The sequence below is a fragment of the Lagopus leucura genome, unplaced genomic scaffold (genome assembly GCF_019238085.1).
Source record: "Lagopus leucura isolate 7727_CA_CO unplaced genomic scaffold, USGS_WTPT01 Super-Scaffold_100012, whole genome shotgun sequence".
Classification (NCBI taxonomy): domain Eukaryota; kingdom Metazoa; phylum Chordata; class Aves; order Galliformes; family Phasianidae; genus Lagopus; species Lagopus leucura.
In genome coordinates this window covers 3604611-3627139 of record NW_024962267.1, presented here as the reverse complement: position 1 = coordinate 3627139, position 22529 = coordinate 3604611, and the positions used below count along the sequence as shown (strand labels likewise).

The following is a 22529-nucleotide window of genomic DNA, read 5'->3' as shown; positions in this document are numbered from 1 at the left end:
TATCATATTTGTATTAGGCAGGGAACACACAGCCTCTGGGCAAAAGAGAGAAAGCCCCCAATCTGTTCAGCAATTGGTTTGACACACTTCTCTTTGCCACTCTTCTGGGCTGTCCCTCCGCCACACTCCTCCCACCATTCATGTGCTCCTCACACAGCTCTCTGTCACTCTTCCCTGCCTTCCTAATGCTTCACTTCTTGCACAAGTACCTGCTGCTCTCTTTGATGCCTATCAATGAGGAAGCTTTCAAAGGTCTTGAATAGTACTTCAGGTCTTCCTGAGGTGCTGAGATCCTCTCCTACCAAATACAGATAAAATAGTTACCGGGTTTCCCGAAAGGAAAAGATGGATTAGCTGGAAATGTAAAGAAGAGTTTTCCCAAAGGAAAAAGCTGAATGAATTAGGTCATATTTTTGTGAACCTTTCTCTGTATGGGAAAAAGAAGGTTGTTAGGTTCTAAGATTTTATTTTTTCCTTTCCCGTATTTTCCCATTAGAAGGCTGTTCCATGGTGGAAGATTAATGAAATCCAGAAGATAGCCCAAATTGGGTTGCACTCCTGCCTAGAAAACCAGACAAGCAGACACTGAGTAAGAAACCTTCCAATCTTTTCACTGTCCTAAAGATGTTTCAAACCAAGCAACTTACGTGAGAGATAAAGAGGCAGAAATTTTCACTTTCTTCCCTGCAGATTTTTTTTTTTTTTTTGCTGTTATTTTCTTGTTTTAAGAAAAAAATAATATTGTTTTTGAAGTTGCTCATTATGTGATATCTATCCTCAGTGAATACAAAAATACAAAGCGAAGAACAAATTTGTTCTATCCTTTAAAAGATATTGTCTAATCACCGCAGTGCCAAATTTCAGAAGATGGGCTGGAGAGGGATATTTGCTCTTGACAGTAACTTCTCTGTTACTGATAGCAACATGCAGGAAAGGAGTTTTATTCAGTGAACCACTTTTACCTTCTATGTTAAAGACATGTATTTCTTTGCCTTTGCACCATAAAAGGACAGCAAATGCGTCTCACACTGTGCATGGAAGACAAACGTGGTGCCAATACATACTGATTCCCTTCACACTGTGGGACTTCTTAATTAAGTTCATAATAAAACAGGTTCAGTAGAACTGTTTTGAAAAGAATGTTTAGAAAATTAATTTTAGTTGAAGTGGATATTACTAACATGACCTTTTCACAGGACAGAAGTTGGACAGCTAACTCAGAGCTGAGTCAGCAGAGGAAATGACCAGAAGCGATTGCAGGTAAAAGTTTCTCCATGAACTCTCATGGATAGAGTAAAACAAGACAAAACTATCAACAGAGCTTGCATATCTGGAATAAGTACTGAATATTTAAGCAGAAAAAATGACAATTATTTGAGGATTACTACTACCACTGTATTGATTGCTGACTGCTATTAAATTACTGTTCAAATAGGTCATCTTATTATTTCTGAGGATTTACTGATGTGTTCGGTTTTGCTACCTGTTATAATGCAGCCTCCCTCCTAGAGAAAATGCATAGACATTTATGTTATGATATGTCTGAACAATGCTGCTCACGTAAAATTAAACAATGGCATGTTGGTGTGATAAAACATGCTCTTATCTCTGTACACAACAGACCTCATTCTGCAGTACTGTTTATCAAATGTTTTATTTGTACAGACTTTCAATGTCCAAAGCTATTTACTGTCATAAAAATGAGCATTTGGGGATACTGTAGCATGTACTCATTGCTATGATGGTGCATTATATTCAAAATCAGTCTCCTTAGACACGCTTAATCCTTTCTAGGAAAGGAAACAAAAGAAGAGAACTCAAAAGCTCAGCATCTCTAAAGAAAATAATTATCATCTTTGTTGCATAAGAACTTTTGAGATCAAGCCAGTAGCACCCTGGTTGTTTTTTAACTGACTGAAATGCTCTGCTTCTATCCAGCACACTTACTGCACCTCCTATCTGTGTACCATATGCAGCTGTAGCAGACACGAATCAGTCACATGCAGGAGAGAGGTGGAGGAGAGCAGCCATTGCCTGTATTACATTCTGAGTGATGAAGGGATGCGCCTGCTGCCCTAAAGCCTCCTAGGAATGGGTCTGCCCACCCCCCACTGCTGCAGGTCACTCGTTTGCAAAAAATGATCTAAAAACCTGTGACAGCTCTGCCAACAGCATTTCTGGTTTTGGTCCTAATTCAGCAGGACAGACAAGATACAAATAACCTTATCCTCAGAACTATATATAGCTGCCTCTCTGGAAAAACGGAATGCTGGCTCTGAGGATATGTTGTAAGCTAAGCAGATCTCCTGTCTTGAATGAGCATATTATGATAAATAACAAGGATTTTGTTCTTCCTTTGCTGCTAGGATGAAAGACTGAATTTATGACAAAGTAGTCAATTACCACATGCATAACATAAATTCTGATGCTCAGAACATGTTTATATCTTTATTGATCTGCTTTTTGGTAGCAAATGTCATAAATAACTAATCTTACCTAGCAATGAGACCAACACTTAATACTGAAATGTCACCAGCACCTGTTTTCTAAACAAATCTTCTTTCCATTTCATTTTTAACATGCAGCACCATAGACTGTAATTTAGAACACACACTTCAAACCTATGAAAGGTTTGCTCAACTCTGAAATTGTAAAATCAGGTGTAGCAAATAGATTTCTCTCTGTTCTACAGATTCAACTATTACAACAGGTTTCCCAGCCTCCTTTGGGCTGAGTAAACATGGCATTTTGTTCTGGCTCATATAGGTGGTTCGGAAGAAATAATGGTAAATCATGCAGTGGCACCTCCCTCAGTTCTTGTAATGGGTCAAATTTTGCTCAAGTTGTAGCTTTATTAGAAACACCTGAAATTCCATAAGAACAATTCTAGGAAGCATATAAAAAATGTTCAAATGCATTTATTTACTGTACAGTGAAATCAGGGTTTTTCTAGCCTTTTACCAGGAATGAATCTACTCTATTTCTTTGGCCTGCCTTTGCACACTTGGGAACACAAAAAGCTCTTACAATTGAAGCTTTTTTATTACAAACAGTACATTTTGCATTTTGTATCAAACATTCTCCCTTAGGTCGAATCTCCTTTTGTAATGACAGCATGCAGCTGATTTGAGGCAGATGTAGCATATAGAAGCTAGAAGATACAGAAAGCATACTCTAGGTGCTGACAGCGTATTTCTGTTACATCCCCTATAATAGCAGAAAGAAGAAAAGAACAGAGGCAAAGCATTCAGTGCAGTCTTGCCCATTTTCCAGTAAATAAGGACAGCCACTGAAAAAGCAATCATACACTACCACATCAGTCATAGAGGAGTTGAGAAAAGTCTTCTCTCTTACACACCATTAAACTGACCATTTGATGCCCTCTTTTCCAAAAGTGGAAATTCGAATTGTGGCCACACTGATGTGCCTCCACACAAGCTAGCTAGCAATCACCTGGGCAGACGAGACCAGATTAGTTCTACTTGTTGGGGGTCAACAGCAACATTCTTACCACTCCCATGTGCCAGACCTGATCTGGATGCCATGGCCCACAAGATGACAGCTGACATATCTTTTCTCCCTGAAGCTTGCCTTCATCTATCAGTACATTGGAGTACTCCATGCTCAGCTCTGCTTCTGATTACTGGATGCCTTTGAGCAAGACATCCTTTTTTTCCAGTAGAACTAGGAATTAAACATTTTTCTTCATTATGCAAGTACAGCTGAGAGGAATGAAGCTTTACTATTCTCCTGCTGCTTAATTAGTCCAGTGTGAAGGAACTATTATCAGACAAACTGGGGGCTATTATTTGTTTTGTGGCTGTTTTTTTGCAAGTCAAATTCTTACTGCTTATCATGTTTCCACACTTTTGCCTTTCATACCATCAAAAACACATTCCAAACAAACGTAGATTGTCTTGAACATATTTGAAACTCTTTCCTTGACAACAAGACTAGTTTAACTAGAAGGGATAAGTTTACCCCGAAAAACAAACTACTTCAAAATTAACACAGACATATTCTACTTTCATTCCTCACTGGAATCAGTCATGAAGAAAACTGGAGCAGTTTAGGATAAAATTTGGGCTAAAAGTTCTAAACATTTTCAGAAGGAAGTATGGTAGAAAGTACCAATCAGAGGCAAAAAGAAATGGCAACAGTTGTTGGTGGTGGGTTGGTTTTTTTTTTTTTTGTTTTGTTCTGTTTTTTTTTTCAGAATCATAGGCAAATGACAACAGATGAGTGGCTGAAAAATGAGCTTCTACTAAAGCAGGCAGAAACTTTGAGATCATGGGAAGAGGACCTTGGGTGCAAGGAAAAGCTAGACAAAAGGTTGACAGATTAGATACTAAATGCAAATTCTGAGATGTTTCTCAGCTATAAAACACAAGCAGGATTTTGGCACTTAGTTACAAAGAAGCTTAAAGAAAGGAGTAAGGAAAGTATCTCATCAGACAACTATTTCACATGTTTGTTTGTTTGTTTTACAGTGGGAATAGCAAGCCAATGAACAAACGAAAGAAAACAAGAACAACCATCATTCATTGCTAATGATAAGGAACTCAGCAATCTACTGAGAGAAAGATCTAGATGCTATGACATTCATAGGTCCTAGCACTATTCTTTACAGAGTCTGGGCTTCAAACTTCCATTGGAATTTCTCACTTCTTTGTAAAACTGCTCATTAAAAAGCTAAAAATAATTGTATCCATTATGTATGACCATTCATCTGTACAAAAATGTCTCACGCAATACCCAAAATTATTGGAGTTCTTTTGTCAGGTGCTACAATTTAGCATTTCAAATGAATCTTTATATGGATTCTCAAAGACTATAGTCATGAATAAAATGGAAAATTTACAGATTTGGTGGCAACCTTACAACATAGCAATTTGCATCTTTCTTTCATTTGCAAACCTCTTAGTCTTTCTAATACTGAGAAATGAATGAATAATGTCAACTACATATCATGCTCTCAGTGACAGAAACAGTAAAATTGTCTTATGTAGAAACAGAATGTCACTAAACAACTGCTTAGATTGTGAAAAAATTGATATGCACTCAGAGCACTTACAAACTATATACTCCATATGATTTCTTAATTGAATCACTCTGATGTAAACTCAACAAGATGAAATGCAGCTTGTAAGGCTTTTTAAAAATGAGTGCAAAAATTAAGAATATTGAGACTGAAAATTAAATTTGTATTGTATTTACAATACCACTGCTGAAATAAACTTTACTTACTGATGGTAAATGATGACCATAAATCCTGTTATTTCACATTGTGACTTTACTACTTCCTGAATTCCTTAATTCCTGAAGTCCTTCCACTTCATGAAATACTAATTCAAAGAACCATAATAGCTCATCATTGGTTAAATAAATTTAAAAGAAGAATGTCTGTCTCTGGAGACACCAATGCTCATTTTAATTAAGATACCATTTTGTGATGTAATGTAAATAAAGGTTATTGTATCCTCCTGCTTCAATACTACATTAACTCTTCTATCTACCCCTAGAGATCAGTCAAGATTTAAACTGCCAAGAACATTATTTGTGGCAATCAGGCTAATTTTAGTGACTTTTGAAAAATTCATTTTATCATGAAGTCTATATTATTTAATGAATGAATTCTGAACCACTTTATGTCTGAAATGGTGGTAAACATTTTAATCTTGAGAGAACAGTAATGTGTACGCTGTTGCTATCAAAAAATTAACTTTTCAAACATTTATAGACAGAACGTACTCTTCAAAAGCAGTATTTTCTTTGAGCACAGAAATGAACATAGGTAGAAGTCTACCACTTGTAGGAGCCAATCCAATAATTGATACGGTTATTTATTCAGCCTTATAGAAATAGTAATCTCTATTGAAAAGTCTTTAAAAATAAACAGATAATTCTTTCTCACATTATAAGTGGACCAGCCAAGCTCTTCATGGACTATTACATTAGTACAGATAAATAGAACTTTACTGACATGTTTAAACCTATGTAATATGCTGTGTGTATCTCAGTAGATACCACGTACAAATTTATCTGTCAAATATGACTTGGCTAAAGTTGTATCTTCGCAATTAAAAAAAAAAAAAAACAGTTTCACAGACAGTGAAAAACATTCTGGCATTTCAAGAAGTGACAGAGAGGGGAAGGGATGAGGGTGGGGAACGTTACAACGACCAGGTTTGGCAATCTTGGCATAGATAAAATTATTGTGTCAATAGAACTGAAGTCAGAAATATGCTTAGGAACAGATGAATTCTTGTTTTTTTGCCAGTACAAGGTCTGGCCCACAACTTGAACCAGATAAGCTTGTTATGCAAATGGCATTAGCCATCCGGAAGGAGGTAGATAATGAAATTATTCCAAAGCTAACCACTCATCACAGCGGTTACAGAAACATCAGACAAGGTACCAACATATGGGTAAAAGGCAGTATGGAATTCATACAGCCATTGCATTTAATTTATCATAAACTAAGCTGTCACAAGGCAAGCATCATCAAATATATAACTAATACACATAAGTGAGCCAATTATCCATAACAGCTAAAAGATTTGTGTTTGTATTACAATTGCTGCATCTCTTCATGTTAAGAGATTGCATATGAGTATGCTTCCCTACTTCATTGTATGTTAGTGTAAAAAATTAAAAGCAAGATCTGTAGACTTGCAGATGTTGCTAGTGAGAGGAAGTAATTAAGCAAAAGTAATTAAAAACAAATATACAATTGCAAGATATCGAAAATTGAAAGGACAAGGTTACAAACAACATATGTTGAACTGAAGGACCGAACAAATGTTAAATCTAATTTTTTATCCTGTTCTCAGATTCAGATGAGACTTCTAAAAAGGAAGACCCACTGGTGCCAGAGTTCCCCAAAATACAGGGTCCATAAATACTGTAAAAAGAATGGTTTTCTGTAACAGAATGTAATTCATCCACAACACAGTGACTTTCTTAGTTAACCACTGATTCCACCACAGATTGCAGTGTACACTGATGAGTAAAAAAGGACCTGCATAATGGAGAAACGGAACTTAATTCAATCTGCTTCAAAGCGATGTACTTCTACTACTTACACTGGAAGAGATCCTGGGTCACACTGCAGCGATGATAAAAACTGCTTCTTACTGCAGGCTAAACATTATATCTTGCCTAACCTTCCTGGCCAATTTAAGCATCAGCATTATAAACTGTAATATTTTTTAAAATTCTTCATAAAAGTTACATTAATCTTTCTATTCTTAACTTATTCTAAAATGGGAAGATACTATTACAAAACTGACTGACACAGTTGTTAGGTACAGATATTGTACTACTCCACGAGAGACTATAGATACACTGATACACAACAGATTAAAAATGGAAATATACAGATATTCAAATCTATCTTGAAAAGTCAGTATTGGTGAGCAGTGTTCAAAGTATTTAGTTATCTGGAAGTAGAAACTTCACAGTGTTTAATAATATCACATCCAGAAAATCTTTAGCACCTGTGCAACATTTGTACACTACTTTTTTAGACTATTTGTACAACTTTTGTTCATATGCATGTTGGGTATACAAATTACTGAATATTAATAAAGTGGAAAAAAAGGCAACTGTTTTCTTTCTTGTCTTTTGAATTCTTATTTTAAACTGACCAGCAGCCATTTTCACTAACCCTTTTTCTCTTTGACACAAAACTCCTCTGCAAAATCATCAAGGAAATCAGTTATCAGTTATATTTATAAACATGCTCCAACTCTATTAAGAAATCAAGAAGCAAGCTAACTAAGGAGTTCAGAGAAGCTGTGAAACAAATTACATGAGAAGATGGAACTACTGAATAGCTTTCAACATCTGAAAAACAGTGAGTTTCTGAATAAGCTAATTTTAAATCAAATAATACTCACTGTGAAATGAAATGGTTGAATCCTCTGCACCATTTTTCAGGATGCAGCAAAGTAGGAGGAGGGTTTCTGAAAAACAAAGTTTTGGGATTTAGAATCTTATTGTTTACAAGAATTTTCTCAGATGTATTCAACAAAAATAATACTGTGCCCACTAGGGCTAAAAAGAAGGTGGAAAATGTAATGTCCTGCAGATGCCTGTTCATTTTTTCTTGCTGCTGCTTTTTCATTGACAGTTTTGCTCTTTTCATGTCCTTCTCCTTTTATGTCAATACCTTTGAAGCTGGCAGTGAGTGTTGCTCATAGTATGCTTAGCAGTATTTCCCTTTTAATTCAGCCTGACTCAGTAAGGATCAACTTAGATTGGAAGATTAACCTAGCCATCACACTCCTTAAGCACTTTACCCCAGATTACTGATGCTGACCGTGAGTTTTTTAATGGTTATTGTAATAAGAGATACCAAGCTGTCAACATTTTTTGAGATTTCCATCCAGATTTCCATCAGTTTGGATGATTTAGGAGATAAATCCTCCATGCTGTAAATGCTATTAAAAATGGATGTTATTTTTAAAATGACACTTAGTGCAGTACTGTCTCTTCCACAAGCATTATCTGGAACTCTGATGGGTTCCATGTTACTCGGCATATGATTCCTTTCTGACCATTACAGTTAAATTACATAAACATACAGAGTAAGGCCGATAGGTCACCTTAAGTGGACTAAATTTCAGTGCATCAGCCGATAGCAAGAAGCGGTCATGAATTACAAACTGTGTTATTACCTCCCAGAGGTTTCTTCAGCAACCTAACTTTTAGTAAGTATTGCAGACTATTTAAAAGTCTTCAAATCAAACTTTTGTTTTATAAATCCTTATTAACTTACTTTTTTGCTGCATTTGAGGGCTCATTTCCATGGATCACATATTATCGATGTGACAAAAAGATCACATATAATCTATTCAAAAAAGAGAAACACCCACTAATAGCCTGGACTGTATAATGAACTGTCTCATTTATACAAAGGACGCATCTGACAGCAAGACACTGCTTGGAAACATCTCACAATGCAAAAAGGCAAACAGCATAAATGCAACATAAATTAGTGTTGACCTGCTTAGAGGTCTTGAATTTTTCAAAAACTGATTCAAAGTAGTTACATTTAACAATTACTCTCAAAGAAATCAATTTAAGAAAAGAAGATAGATACCATGTGGGTTTGTCATAGTAGCATCATTTTTGTTCATCTATATCTATTCAAAAGAAATGCAGTCATCTAATTTCACTGCAGGCTGTCGTTTTCTGAGATGAGTGCGTTATTACTTTTCTGCTTTCTTATAGAAGACTCAAGGAACACAATTTTCTTTCTGAAGTGAAGAAATTCAGAATGTTGGAGATGCATACCCCTTATCAAATTTACATGTGGGAATCATTTTCAGAGCAGCCTTTGTGCAATGAAAAAAAATCAACTCTATACAAGAAAGGTAAAACTTTCCATAAAATGAAAATTTTTTATCAGCTTACACAATCCATATGCATGACCTCTGTAAACAGCTTGAAGGGTCTCTTGGCCAGGATAACACCAGGTCTGTTGTCAGTGTTTATTTTGCAGGAAAACTACTCTGACAGGAAAACAAATCTGATAATTGGTATTCTGATAAGTACAAATTTTTATTGTATTGCCTAGAAGTACAATGTGTTTCTTTTTAGAATGATACCAATACTGTCTACTGAATATTTCTTCAGTATTTATATCTTAATTTCACTGCAAAATATTTTGCTTTTGCAAAAGCTCAGTTACTGCTCACAAAGCATGTAGTTTTGCCTTCCCTATTCACACTGTTTTTGAAGTCTTGACATTGGTGGTAACAACGGTGCTTACAAGTGTTTGGAGACACTATCAGTCTCACAAAGAACTTCTTCAACAAAAGAAAAAACAACACAGGTACTTAAATGATTTGCAGATGTTATGATGGAAACAAGCGGAATTGTTTGGAAGAACAGACCAACTGAGCAGATATTATTCAGGAAATGTATTTACTCATTTGCAGGTTAATGACTAAGGAAGGAAGTAATGTTTCTAACCACACAGAATACGTTATGTCCAATGAATCACTAAGTTACTAAGCATTCACTGAACACTATCTCAGAAGCTGACAAGTATGTCTTGTGCCAAATTGTGAGTTATGGCCACATACATGTGATCATGAATTCTGTAACTCTACAGATGTTTTCTTGAGCTTGATGCTTTTGCTTTTGTATTGTTGACAGAAGATCCTATGCTGCTCTTAGTGTAAAATCATAGAATTGGTAGACCCCTCTGTTCTTAATCACTAAATATTGGGCTGACAAACATGTCCAGTAAATTAATTCCTAATGCTAATCTGTAAAGCATATTGGTACCCTTTGAAGGAAAACACTACCAAAATAAAAGTACAAAACAGGGTTACCCTATTCTGACATTGTAACCAGAAATAATTTCCAGGAAGGAGCATGACAGTCATTTAAGTTTCCCTACTGTCTATTTATCTAAGACACCACAGTGCATCTTTCATAGTGATGGCAGACAATATCAGCACTTCCACGGCACCTCCTAAGTGCACTCCTGTCACACAATTCAAATCCAACTTTTAGGCTAAGTATGCAAGAGTAACCCTCTATTCAAGTATTTCAAGTATATAAAGCATTCAAGCCTTTTTTGTGAGCACACTAATCCCTCTGCAGTTCGAAATTAATAATCCATCAAAACATCTGCTATTCCTATCACTTAAAAGAGAAAAAGTATAATGACTCAATGTTATCAGATACCAAACTGCAGAGAAACACAACACTTGTCTCATCACTGTGGCTCATCAAAAGGTAAAACTAAGGCCATTTTGACACTAGCTTATATTTCTGACATCACCGAATTTTACCAATACTGAGGATGTTTCTGTGATACTCAAAATACATTTACAGATAGACTAAAATCTGCTTCTTCTAATTTGCTGACATAATTTATTCTACCCTTTGCATATGAAATCAGAACACTTTGCATGCAACCTTTCAATCACCTTGGCCACATATACAATAAGTTAAAGGACAACACAGACTCATTTTCTACTATAAGTGATGGAAATTGGTATAACTAGATATATTAGTGGGAGCAGCAGATGCACTATTTCAAAAAGCAGGTATAATTGGGCTTTACCCTTTTGCTTTACAATTAAAAATTAGTCATAGAACTACCAGTTCTGTTTCCTCAGGCAGATGTACTGTTCTTGTGAGGAGCTGGTCTACCCTCATATTCAGCACCTTCCGTGGTGATAGTTATGCCATTTTTCACAGGGAGTTTTGGTTCAGTAAGGACTCAAGATTCTGTCTGTACAACAGACCTCATGCAAAAGTACAACGTTCCTTAGAACACGAAGACAAGAACAAGCTTATCAAGCAAGACCTGCTGCTGAATTCTGAATGACACAAGTATAGTTAAGTGCTGGAAATATGTTAATCACTTGGACTTTACATGTTCCCTGTCATTCAGCTTGCACCAAAGTCACAGCTGGTAAAACAAAATCACCCATTTTACCACAATAAGGACAATGATACAGTTCAGTAAGCATTATTCGTCCTTTATGGTAAGCTGTGAACCTATTAACAGATCACAGATATTAGATTGTTACTGGCAAATAGAAAACAAATATTTTCATCTTAAAAAAAAATCTGTCAAAAATTTTAAAAATTAAAAACACACACTGCTTTTTAAGCTACTTTAGTAAACTTAGCCATACAAACAAAACCGAAGATAGAGCCCCAGTGACGAGATTGTATCATCAGCCTACTATACTGTTTCTAATAGAGAAATCAGCAGATGAACCTCCAACATCTGTCACCATGAACAGGCTCTGGCAGCCACAGCCCCACACACATTGTGATGGGTTTTTTTTGGTTTTTTTTTTTTTAGCAAACTGAAACAGGGCAACTAGAAAGAATAATTCTGTTGACAGTCACCTATATTATATGTAAACAGAATTTAAATGAAATTAAATCATCCATTCATATTTCCAAATGCTATGTGAAATAGCCATGTAAAAAGCAGAAAGTGAACCATGTGTAATAATGAGATTTCTTTATAAAAGTTTACACATAAATAGTGGATTGTATTTAGGTAAGTGAATATTTGACATCAATTATTACCTGAAAAATTCTCATATTAAAGTTGCACCTCTGTAAAGCATCCCCATCTTGAGTAACCCACTGAAAATAACAAAAGGATCCTTAACAGGGCTCAGAGGATCTCCCAGTCTACAAACCATTCAAACAAATATGAATTTTCCACTGATCTAATTGAAAAACTCTTATCCTAAACACTCTCCCATTCATCTGCCTCCTATCAGTACTATTAGTATATAGTGTACTCAGGTTTGACTGAATTTCACTATTATATTTCACCAATGTTCATTCAGTTGGATGCAGGCTATGGTTTCAGCTCTGTAAGGTTAACAGAAACCGCAGTTTAGATGCCTCCAGGAATGGAGAATCAGCACAAAATACTCAGTGTATTCGAAGGCAGGCCTTTGAAACTATTCTTCCAAAAGAAGATGGAAGAAGGGAGATAGGGCATAAGGCACGTTCCTGACAAATTTATCTTATTCACAACTGATTCATTTCTAAATAGTTTCTTCTTTTCTACTTCACCTCTCCTCTCCCTTTTCTTGAAAGGAATGTTTTCCTCGTGTAACTATCTAGTTCATAACTTTTATCACAGGACTTCATGAATGATCTATTAGAATAAAGGCATATTTTCTGAAATAAAGTTAAAATACTTTAATTATAACAAAAATATGCTGCTTTAAACCAAGATTGAGACCTAACTTGGGAACATTAAAACCTACCAAGAAAACAGTTAAGAGGAAGCTGCATACATAACACTACTGTCTCATTGCTGTAAAAAGTGATAATCTTGCTGAAGTACTTCGCTGTCTTTTAAATACAGAGGAAGTTTTTTTTGATATTATCACACTGGAATGAATGCTCTGTATATTTCATAGATTGTACATAATGCAAAAATCTGGTCGGAATTTAAAGGCTTAAAAAATTATATTGAGTTGAAAGTAAAACTGACAAATAACTGAGACTGTAAGATAATAATTGTTGGACAGGCTGTAGGGTAACCACACACTTTAAAAGCTTTTCTTGTAACAAAGGCTCCCAATCCAGGGCAATACAAATTGAGCATCTCTTTCCATTCTTTCTCAGAAAAGAATAACGGTTCTGCACACTGTGACATGTAAATCCACACTTACTCCCTCTCACGTATGATTTTATATGACTATTTATTTTGTCGTCTCTAAGTAAACAAGTGGATTAACAATGAGCAGGTACAACTCTAAAACAAATGCAAATCCAAAAATGAACAAAATATCATATATCTCTTTAAAGAGATTCAATAAAATCAGAGATTAAATCTCTTTTAAGAGATTTAAAGAGATTTAACTGAAGATTTATTCACAAATCTCCAGCTTAGAATATTTTGACATCCAGCATAATGAGGGGGGGGGGGGGGGAGAAAGTAAAAAGTAGTCAGATTCAGAATTACACACAAATCTCCTTTTGATTTTCAGGATTCATTTTACGTATTGCCAAAAGAAAAGCACTTCAGGAAGGATATAAAAGAGCCTGTCAAAAGAAACATCCTAAGAAACCTCCTTCGCTTGAACAATCCTGTACTTGGATTGTACTTGGTACATAAAAGTCACCTTTAAAGTAATGAATACAGAAATAAATAATGTGCTAACCACATTAAATCATTTTGAAGGTCAAATTATAACCTTCAGAAAATGCATTTAAGAAAATCTCAATTATGGATTTTTTTTTTTAGCTTATGCAGACAGAAATAAAATGGATGAAAAAGTATTGCAAAGTGTTCTGCTTGGGAACATCTGGATTATCTTTGACTTTTTCCCTTGAACATTGCAATTCACAGGCCACTGATTTCAGTCAGATTTGGCAGCTGCAATTTCATTAGCCTTTTTTAGGACTTGACAAGGCATCATTTATTCCTGTCATTTACTCTTCAGCTTTCAGATTCATTTCCTGGCTTCAGTGAGACAGAAACAAGTATTTTATTTCAGAAATACTTTTGGATGGAGGTGAACTCACAGTTTTGCATTCCAATGGTCAAGCTTCAAAATAGACAGCATAATTGAATTATGTTTTATCATCTCAGTTATTCACAGAAATTTCAGAGAGCTAAAGAGGCACCAGCAAATTAACAGCAATTGAAACAAAGGAAATAACAATAGCAATTTTTATTTGTAATCAATTCCCATCTTGACTGCAATATAGTATTTTGCTTTTCTATTAAAACCGTGGCTCTGCGAATCTGAAATGGAGGAGAAATGTCACTTGCCAATGAAATCAAATGGGACAGTAATGCTTCTTTGCCTGGCTGAAACACATATGGTGTTGTCTCGACACTACAATTTTGTAGTTGGAATAGTAAAATACTGCAATTACAGGGCATATTTGTAGTGTTGTCTGAGAAAATAAAGTATCTTAAAATCTGAAAGTAAAAATCACATAGGTAAATTTCTAACTGCAATTCAACTGTACATGTTTCAAACTCCCACTGTATACCAATCAGTTCATGAAGCCTGATTATACCTCATGCATGAGGATGCTGCCCAGTGGAGCATATCCATTCTTGGAAAGTTGTCAAAACTTTGGCTCAACAAGAGAAAAACTAATACAGACATCATAAATTGTTTAATTTAAGAAACGGAGGAAAAGGGATTGAAGGCTAATGTGAGCAAAAGTCTTTGATAATTTCAAACAAGCAGTTATCAGTGACCACTGAGATATGATAACAGGAAAGTGCAAGCAGAGAAAGAAAGAAATAGTTGAGGAAAAATTGGTGATGCTGTTACAAAGAAGCAAGATCAGCCTTCCCCAGGGTAATTGCAGAGCTTTAATATCCAAATGTGAGAAATAAAGATGTTTTTTTAAAAAAGAAAAGCTTTTAAATGACTTTTAAATAACTCAGCTGAGAATGAAAAATATTTTTAAAGTAATAGAAATACAGGAATTATAATTAGGAACTTAAGTTAATTATATATGTGTTAACATGACATGAGCACTAAATTTTAAAACAACTAGAATGGCTAAACATAGAAAAAAATTACATTTGCATCAAGTAAGATTTGTTTTTGTTTCATTGTAGGGTGGTTTGTGTTCCTTTTGTTTCCCTAGATACTTGAAGCAGATGCTGCCTATAAAAGTCTGTCACATTTGCATGCTAGCAACAGATCATGGTTCATCAGCTTGCACAATGAAGATACCTCCTTGCAATTCAGAACATCCTCACCCAGCACTTGTCTATTATGTGAATAGCTTGATAAAATGGAATCTGATGTAACATAAATTGTAAGTAAAGAAATCTAGACGTTGCATTTTGGCTAATTTAACAAAACTAAACTGCATGAAGTCAAATTACTTTAGTCAGACAGGTAGAAAGATATAAGATATTATAACTACTTTTATCTAATAGTCTCACAGACTGCACTACTGGATGCCAAAGCACAGGTATCAACTCTCAAGAGGAAAGTTGTTCCTGTCACCCTCAAGACAACTAAAGCAAGGTTTGCACAGAAAAAAAATATAAGCACTGCCCTTCCAAATGCACAAGAGTCACTTCCAACCAAGTTCTTTCAGCTATGCTTACAGAGACTCCCAATTCCTAGGCCAAACTAGACCAGTATCAACATCTGTGACTTGTTTCATATCAAGTGGTACATGTAATATATTCTGCACCAAATCCATCAACCTGACCGAAGAAGAGTATTTTTTAAACAAGCATATTTCACCTCAGTTTTATGACCACAAGAAAAGGAAAGTCAGCTTGTTTGTCAGAATATTCACCCTTACGAAATATTACCATAAACAAACTGATACATTTTCCATTTAAATTTTTCTAAATATAGCTTTCAGTCATTGCATCTCATCCTTCATTTGCCAAGTACATTAAAGTAACAACCTTAAATATCTCTGCCCTAGAGAAAACAAGAACTGTGTTCAAGTTGCCTTTGACTTTCTTAGATCTGTTATAATTTTTTTTCAATAAAGCCATATAAATTTTTCAATATAACAAATATAAGAATTGTCACCAAGAATAATCACAACTTTCCTGAAAAAATAACTTGGTTTTGTTCAGTTTTACCAACTTATTTTCCTTTCTTCTCAGATAATTTTTTTCATCATTTTTTTTCTCCATCATGCCCTCAATGTTATTTTTGAAGAGTTATTAACAACACCAGAAGAATTAGTCCAACTATGGTTTCATTCAAGCCTGATAAATAAATGAATTATCCTGTTCTTAGATTTCTTCTTATATGCCAGCATGGATGAAGTGAATATTTCTACCACAGCACGAACTAATATCAGTTGGAAAGGACCTTGGGAGGTCTCTAGTCCAATCTCCTGCTTAAAGCAGATGCAGCAATGAGATCAGATGAGGTTGCCCAAGACTTATGCAGTTGGGTATTCACACTGGGAATTCAATATCACTCAGTTATCTCCATACAAACACTGATGGTACCACAGGACCAGACAAACAAACTAATTCACTATGCTGTTATTTACCACATTTTTCTCTTTCCATTTTTCTCCCTTTCCTGCCTGATATTATTTTTTAAGCAACACTACTGTGACCTTTGCACACATAGCGTTCAACAGTCATTTAGTCTGAGTACATATCAGTTTGGTCGTATGTAAAATGTGGTCCCCCCTGCGCAGAACACAGTACTTGGTGTCTTGCCTTGGAGTTATTCTTGGCCTCACAACAGCACTGTAAGCTTGCAGCTCCTGGAAGGATTGTTGAGATTATAGTTGTGTTGTAGCTTCTCTCAATGGCCTTTCATTACCATGGAATAAATCCACAGAAATCATTATTAACTCTCTGAATACCAGTTATCAAGATTTATAACCAATGTCTACTTCAATAAATATTTCTTTAAAATTTTTCTGAGTTCTAACTTATGATTGCACCTGTGATAGGAAAGAAATATAAGACATTAATTGTTAATAGTAAATGTGTAGATATGCCTAATGCCTTATTACTGTACTAATTATGAGTAATGATTAAATATACTCCTTGGAATTTTAACATTAATCAAACTGAAAACTGTAACAAGTAAATCAATACCTTTCAAGGCACAGCTCATTTTCACCAAACATGTCTGCAGATAGTGAGATTATTTGTTATTATGTGTTTATGGAAAATGCTTATTACAAAAATAAAACAACAGTTACACATTTGATACAATCCTAAAGATAATTACAACCATGTTAGACTGTGACTAGCATCTAAAAAGTTTTGCTTCTATTTTCTTCTCCTTCTATCATTACTGAGTTAATTCCTTTTCAAATATGAATATCAATATTCTATTTCTGAGGAAGGCATCTGTTTTTCAATTATATTCCATGAAAGGCTTTGGTACTGTGAAATGTGGGAGGTGTCTTATTCTCTCTGCAATACCAAAGTATGTGAGAAGATTATCTTTTTTCAAGCAAAAATCTAATTTAATTTTTTTCATTCATTACAAGCAATATCAGCTAATGAATTCCAAAATTAACCATTGGCTAACAGTCTGAAATGCTGTTTCGTTTCTTCAGGATTGCACTCAAAACACTAACAGAATTGTATTATCTTCCTTGAAACAGTAAGTTCTAGCTTGAATCTCTAAGGCACAAGTATGGCATATTTCCTGCATACTGATGGCCTTTCAAAATCATAAGCTGAATACACAATAACTCACGAGAAAACAAGTGCAAGTTTCATACGCACAGCAAAGGAAAAACGTGTATTAAAAAAAAAAAAAGGAAATACAGATACACATTGGGTGGAGAATGGCTTGAGAGCAGCCCTGAGGAGAAGGATTTGGGAGTGTTGATTGATGAAAGACTCAACATGGGTCAGCAACGTTTGCTTGCAGCCCAACAGGCTGTGTTACATCAAGATAATTGTGACCAGTAAGTTCATGGAAGTGATTCTGCTACTCTATTCTGCTCTTGTGAGAATTCACCTGGACTGTGTCCAGTCCTGGAACCCCCAACACAAGAAGAACATGGAGTTGGAGCCAGTCCAGAGGAGGGCCAAAAGATGATCAGAGGGCTGGAGCACCTCCCCTGTGAGGACAAACTGAGAGCACTGAGGCTCTTCAGCCTGGGGAAGACTGAGGAAACTTCCTAGCAGCCTTCCAGTACCTGAAGAAAAGCTGGGGCGAACTTTTTATAAGGACACGTAGCAACACAGCAAGGGGAAACAGTTTTAAACTGCGTAGATTTAGAGCAGATATCAGGAAGAAATTCTTTACTGTGAGGGTGGAAAGACACTGAACAACCTGCCCAATGAGGTTGTGGATGCCTCCCCTCCCTGAAAGACCAGGCTGGATGGGGTTTTGAGCACCCAGGTCTGGAGGGAGATGTTCCTGCCTACAGCAAGGGGATAGGAACTAGATGACTCTAAAGGTCCCTTCCAACCCAAACCATTCTATGATTCTATAAAATATTTGATAAAAATATCACGGGTAAACTACACAACTTAAGTCTATACATATACTACCTTAATTGCTATTTGATGTGGATTTAACCTGAGATTGTGCTCCAGTGTTAAACTAAAAACAAAAAGGCAACATCTTTGCAGTTTGTCCTTTTGTCTCCATGAATGACTGATTAAGATTACCAACTCTTACTAGTAAACTGCTTTTCTCTAAAATTGAATGACACAAAGATGAGTTGCTGCCTGAACGTTGTCAGCATTATGGCTCCAACCCTTCTTCCCTATTCTCATCATAATTATAAATGGTACAGTAACTTTTCCCCCTATACAACGTTTTAATTCAAATATTATATTCTGCAAGGCCCAGTACAGAAAAAAAAAATCCTCTCTGAAGTAAGCATGAAACTGAAAGTCATACTAGGCTGTTCAACAAGCAGCAATGACTACAAGTCTCTAGGTTTTAATGCAAACCTTTCTAGAGGAAGTTTGATGTCAGAACATCATCTGTCTTCAACTGTGGATGAATATCATCCCCCAGAACAACGTAAGGCAATTTGTAGGTCCTATGTACAGGTGCAGTACTTGGTATTTTTCCTCAGCAACAGGAATCCTATGTTATCCTTCTTTCTAGCATTCAGAAAATTTAACACACTAATGAAGGCTTCATTTGCCTGCAGCTGTTTCAAAGGATTTGGGGGGGAAGGGCAATGATTTGAGTTTACACAATTTAAATCCTGATGGACCATTCTGAAAGGGAAACATAATGCAATTTTAAGAGACTCGGCAGACTCTAAATAGTCTGCTTCATGCATGCTCACTTAATACTGAGCAAAGACATTCTTAAAATTTCAAGCAGGGAAATCTGCTCTGGTTACCTTGGTGATAAACTAAAGACAAAAATTGCACATAATTGTTGCTGATGTCACGGCTCCCAATTGTTTCCAAGGTTACAGAACATCTCACATAATTGTGATGTTACGTTTCTAGTCTGAATTGAAAGCCCATTTTCTGTTCTCAGTAAATTGTTTAGTGCTGCAGGTAATCTATCTAAACCTTATCTAATAAGGCATCAGCAGCATCTCAGCAACCTCTAGTAATGATGCAGATTTATATGTTGAAAGTGAAGCTACCTTGTTCTTTACTGAGCAATATGAGTCCTAGACTATCTCTATTTTTAGCCTAAGAATCTATTTCCACAACAAAGTATATTAATCAAGCATATAAAAATATCTGAACAGTAAATGTTTTACTGCAAAGCAATCTTACATGTGAATTATCTACCTGGAAGGAAGCTGTTCTCTTCGTTGAATAGTGGAAAATTGGCTGTTAACTATTCATAACTGACCGATTTTCTCACTGTCTTCAAATTGACTTTAAATGCAGAGCACAAGTACTTCTCTGGACTAAAACAAAACAAAATCCAAAGAAAACCTTCATCCAGGCTAGACTTTATTACAACCTCTAGTTTACCATGCACGATAGCAAGAACCTCCTTAAAATCAGTAATCATTGTACGTTGGATTAATATTGCCTTCATAGTATTACTGCCTCAGAAATACCATAGACAGTGCTGCTATCTACTGTACATCCATATAAATTTTCAAGAAATTGAGAGAAGTTTTAAAAACACATGAAAAACAATGCATTTTTTATTCATGCAATTACAGCAAAGTTTTGTGACTAGTTCTACTACATAAATCTAAGTAAGCCACATTTGATATTCTCACTTCTAAAGGAGACAACAGTTAGTTGACGGCCATCTACCACCTCTCCTTGTGCTGGATGTGCCTTTTGTCACTTGACTGCGCTCAGACTGCAGGGCTTGACCTTGTCAGCATGAAATTTTCCACTAGAGCAAAACAAAATGGCACTTACTATATCCTAGCTGTCTACTATTACTTATGCAATGGATTTTGAAAAGTAGTAATTTACTTTAGAAACTGGTTGACTAAAGCAGTTTAAGCGCATTTAATGCATGAAATGAATAGCATATGGAGTCACTAAAAACATCTGCTAGGCATTTCAGCTTCTACCTACAGCTTTGAGAGGGTTAGAGTGCAGCACTGAGAATAGAACAGAAAACCAAAGGCGATTCTTCTCTTGTTTGCTCAGAAAACAGCTGAGAGCTGGACATGTCTATTTTCATGATTATTCATTCGCATTTCTCAATGAAATGCTACATATGATTTAGTTTTCTGTAATTTCCACAAATGTCCTAGGAACAAATACACTACGACAACACATGGAACGAGACTTCTGAAGGAGATGGGCGTTCATCTCTCTCTCCTGCTGCTTGGCAGGCTAGCTGGGCATCAGTCAGCAGGTGCTGAGCAATTGCTAGTTATATATATCCATATATATTCATTGTAATTATTATCCTTTCCCTTTTCTCCATCTTAGTAAATAGTTTTATTTCAACCCACAAATTCTACTCAGTAATTTTTTCCTTTTGATTTTCTCCTCCCATCCCACTGGGAAGGAGAGAAGTGAGTAAATGACTGTGGCGGTTAGCCACCTGCTACATTAAACCACAACAGCTACAACACATCTGAGCAGAAAAAAAAAAATCTGCAAAATCAAGTTCCATTTGTATACAATTTATGAATAGGAATAGAAAGACAAAATCAGTGAGATGACATATGCAACTGCATTACTGTTTATGCATTAACTAAATGGCTTAGGAAAGAGAGGAGGGAAATTGCGCCAAGTTAATTTAATTCTAGGGCTGATTGTCCACACTGTCTCATGTAGTACATGGAAATGCTTATTATATTTTGCCACTTTTTCAAATATTTTAAAATGATATAAGGTAAGGCCTCATTTTGATAAGATGCCTGTTAAGTGCATACTCTTCCTTTTTTTTTTTAGACCTACTGCTAGACTTGAAAGACTATTTATCCATACGTTTGATATAATCTTAGGCACAAACAACTTCCTCTGCTTTTTAGGCACAGATGATATAGTGAAGATAAGACTACTACCAGCCTCTCATTACTCAGTTCAACCCTGATGCAAGTATTATTTGATATTATCCATTGAAATCACCTAAAATATAGGATCTTTACAACATGGTTCAAAATCCTACTACCACTGGTATAACCACCCTTTCCACAGTACAAAGTACAGTAGTTATCTCCTCTTTGCCACATAAGTTTTCATGTCCATTAATTTTCTTTGCAAAATTTCAAATTACTTCTATCTGATAAGATAGTATTGGTATGATGTAATACTTCTTACAAGATAGCATGATTTGAAATATTTATGGGTCTATTTTACTTTAAAAAGCTGAGGTCTACTGGTGTTTGACAATCTCTGTAATATTTTGCCAAAACAGACGCACCTAAGTAATGCAGCAGATGGAATAGGCTAAAAGTGCCAATTCCCAAATTACTAACTTCGCGAGGCCACATTTCCTACATAATTTAGACCCTTCTGTTGGAGATTTCAGAATATATTTCTAGACAGATGACACGTTAACAGAATAGTTTCATGGTTCAGTGTCTTCTCAGCATGATTTATCTGTATCTGTAGGCACTGGAGGTCCCTTTTCAGAAGATTTATGATTTAGATCCAAGAATTCATTTTGATGAGGGATAATGTTAATGTTGTTTTGCAATGATACACACATTTGCTGTAAGATGATGTTTGGTTTCTCATCGGCAGTTTTAAGAATAAGACTTATGCATGCGGTGTCACAAATGCTTCTAAAACAGTGCATATAATATTATACTATAAAATATTATATATAAATATGAAATATTATATATTTCATACAATAGAATGAATGAGAAAGGTTCCTAAAACTCTAAATTTCTAAAATTTACGTTAGTCAATAAGTACCTCTTTTTCTTTCAAATTCACCTTATGCAAACAAAATTTAGGTCTGAAAGACTAGCGCCTAATGAAATTTCTTACTTAAAATTTAACTGATGTCTTCATTCCATTTCTGCTATCAGATATTTATTTCAGACATTATACCCTCTGTAGGAACAAGAAATAGGAAAATCCTCAAGCATCCAGCCAACAGCTCAGGCCATAACATCAAAGATATGAAGCTAAAACTTCAGATCTGAAAATACTGCTTTGCTTTTTTTTT

The 22529-nt window shown here is 35.5% G+C and overlaps 1 protein-coding gene across 19 annotated transcripts in view; it reads right to left on the bottom strand.

Annotated features, from left to right (window-relative positions):
- Window positions 1-22529, bottom strand: part of MYO3B (myosin IIIB) — a 192889-nt gene that overhangs the window by 120366 nt on the left and 49994 nt on the right. For 18 of the 19 annotated variants that reach the window (XM_042874627.1, XM_042874625.1, XM_042874626.1 and 15 more), the window contains one exon: window positions 7902-7967. In XM_042874627.1, coding sequence (XP_042730561.1) covers window positions 7902-7967 — 66 coding nt within the window. Of the gene's footprint in view, window positions 1-7901; window positions 7968-8789; window positions 8855-22529 lie in introns of those variants that run through there. The other variant, XM_042874641.1, reaches the window with a different exon arrangement.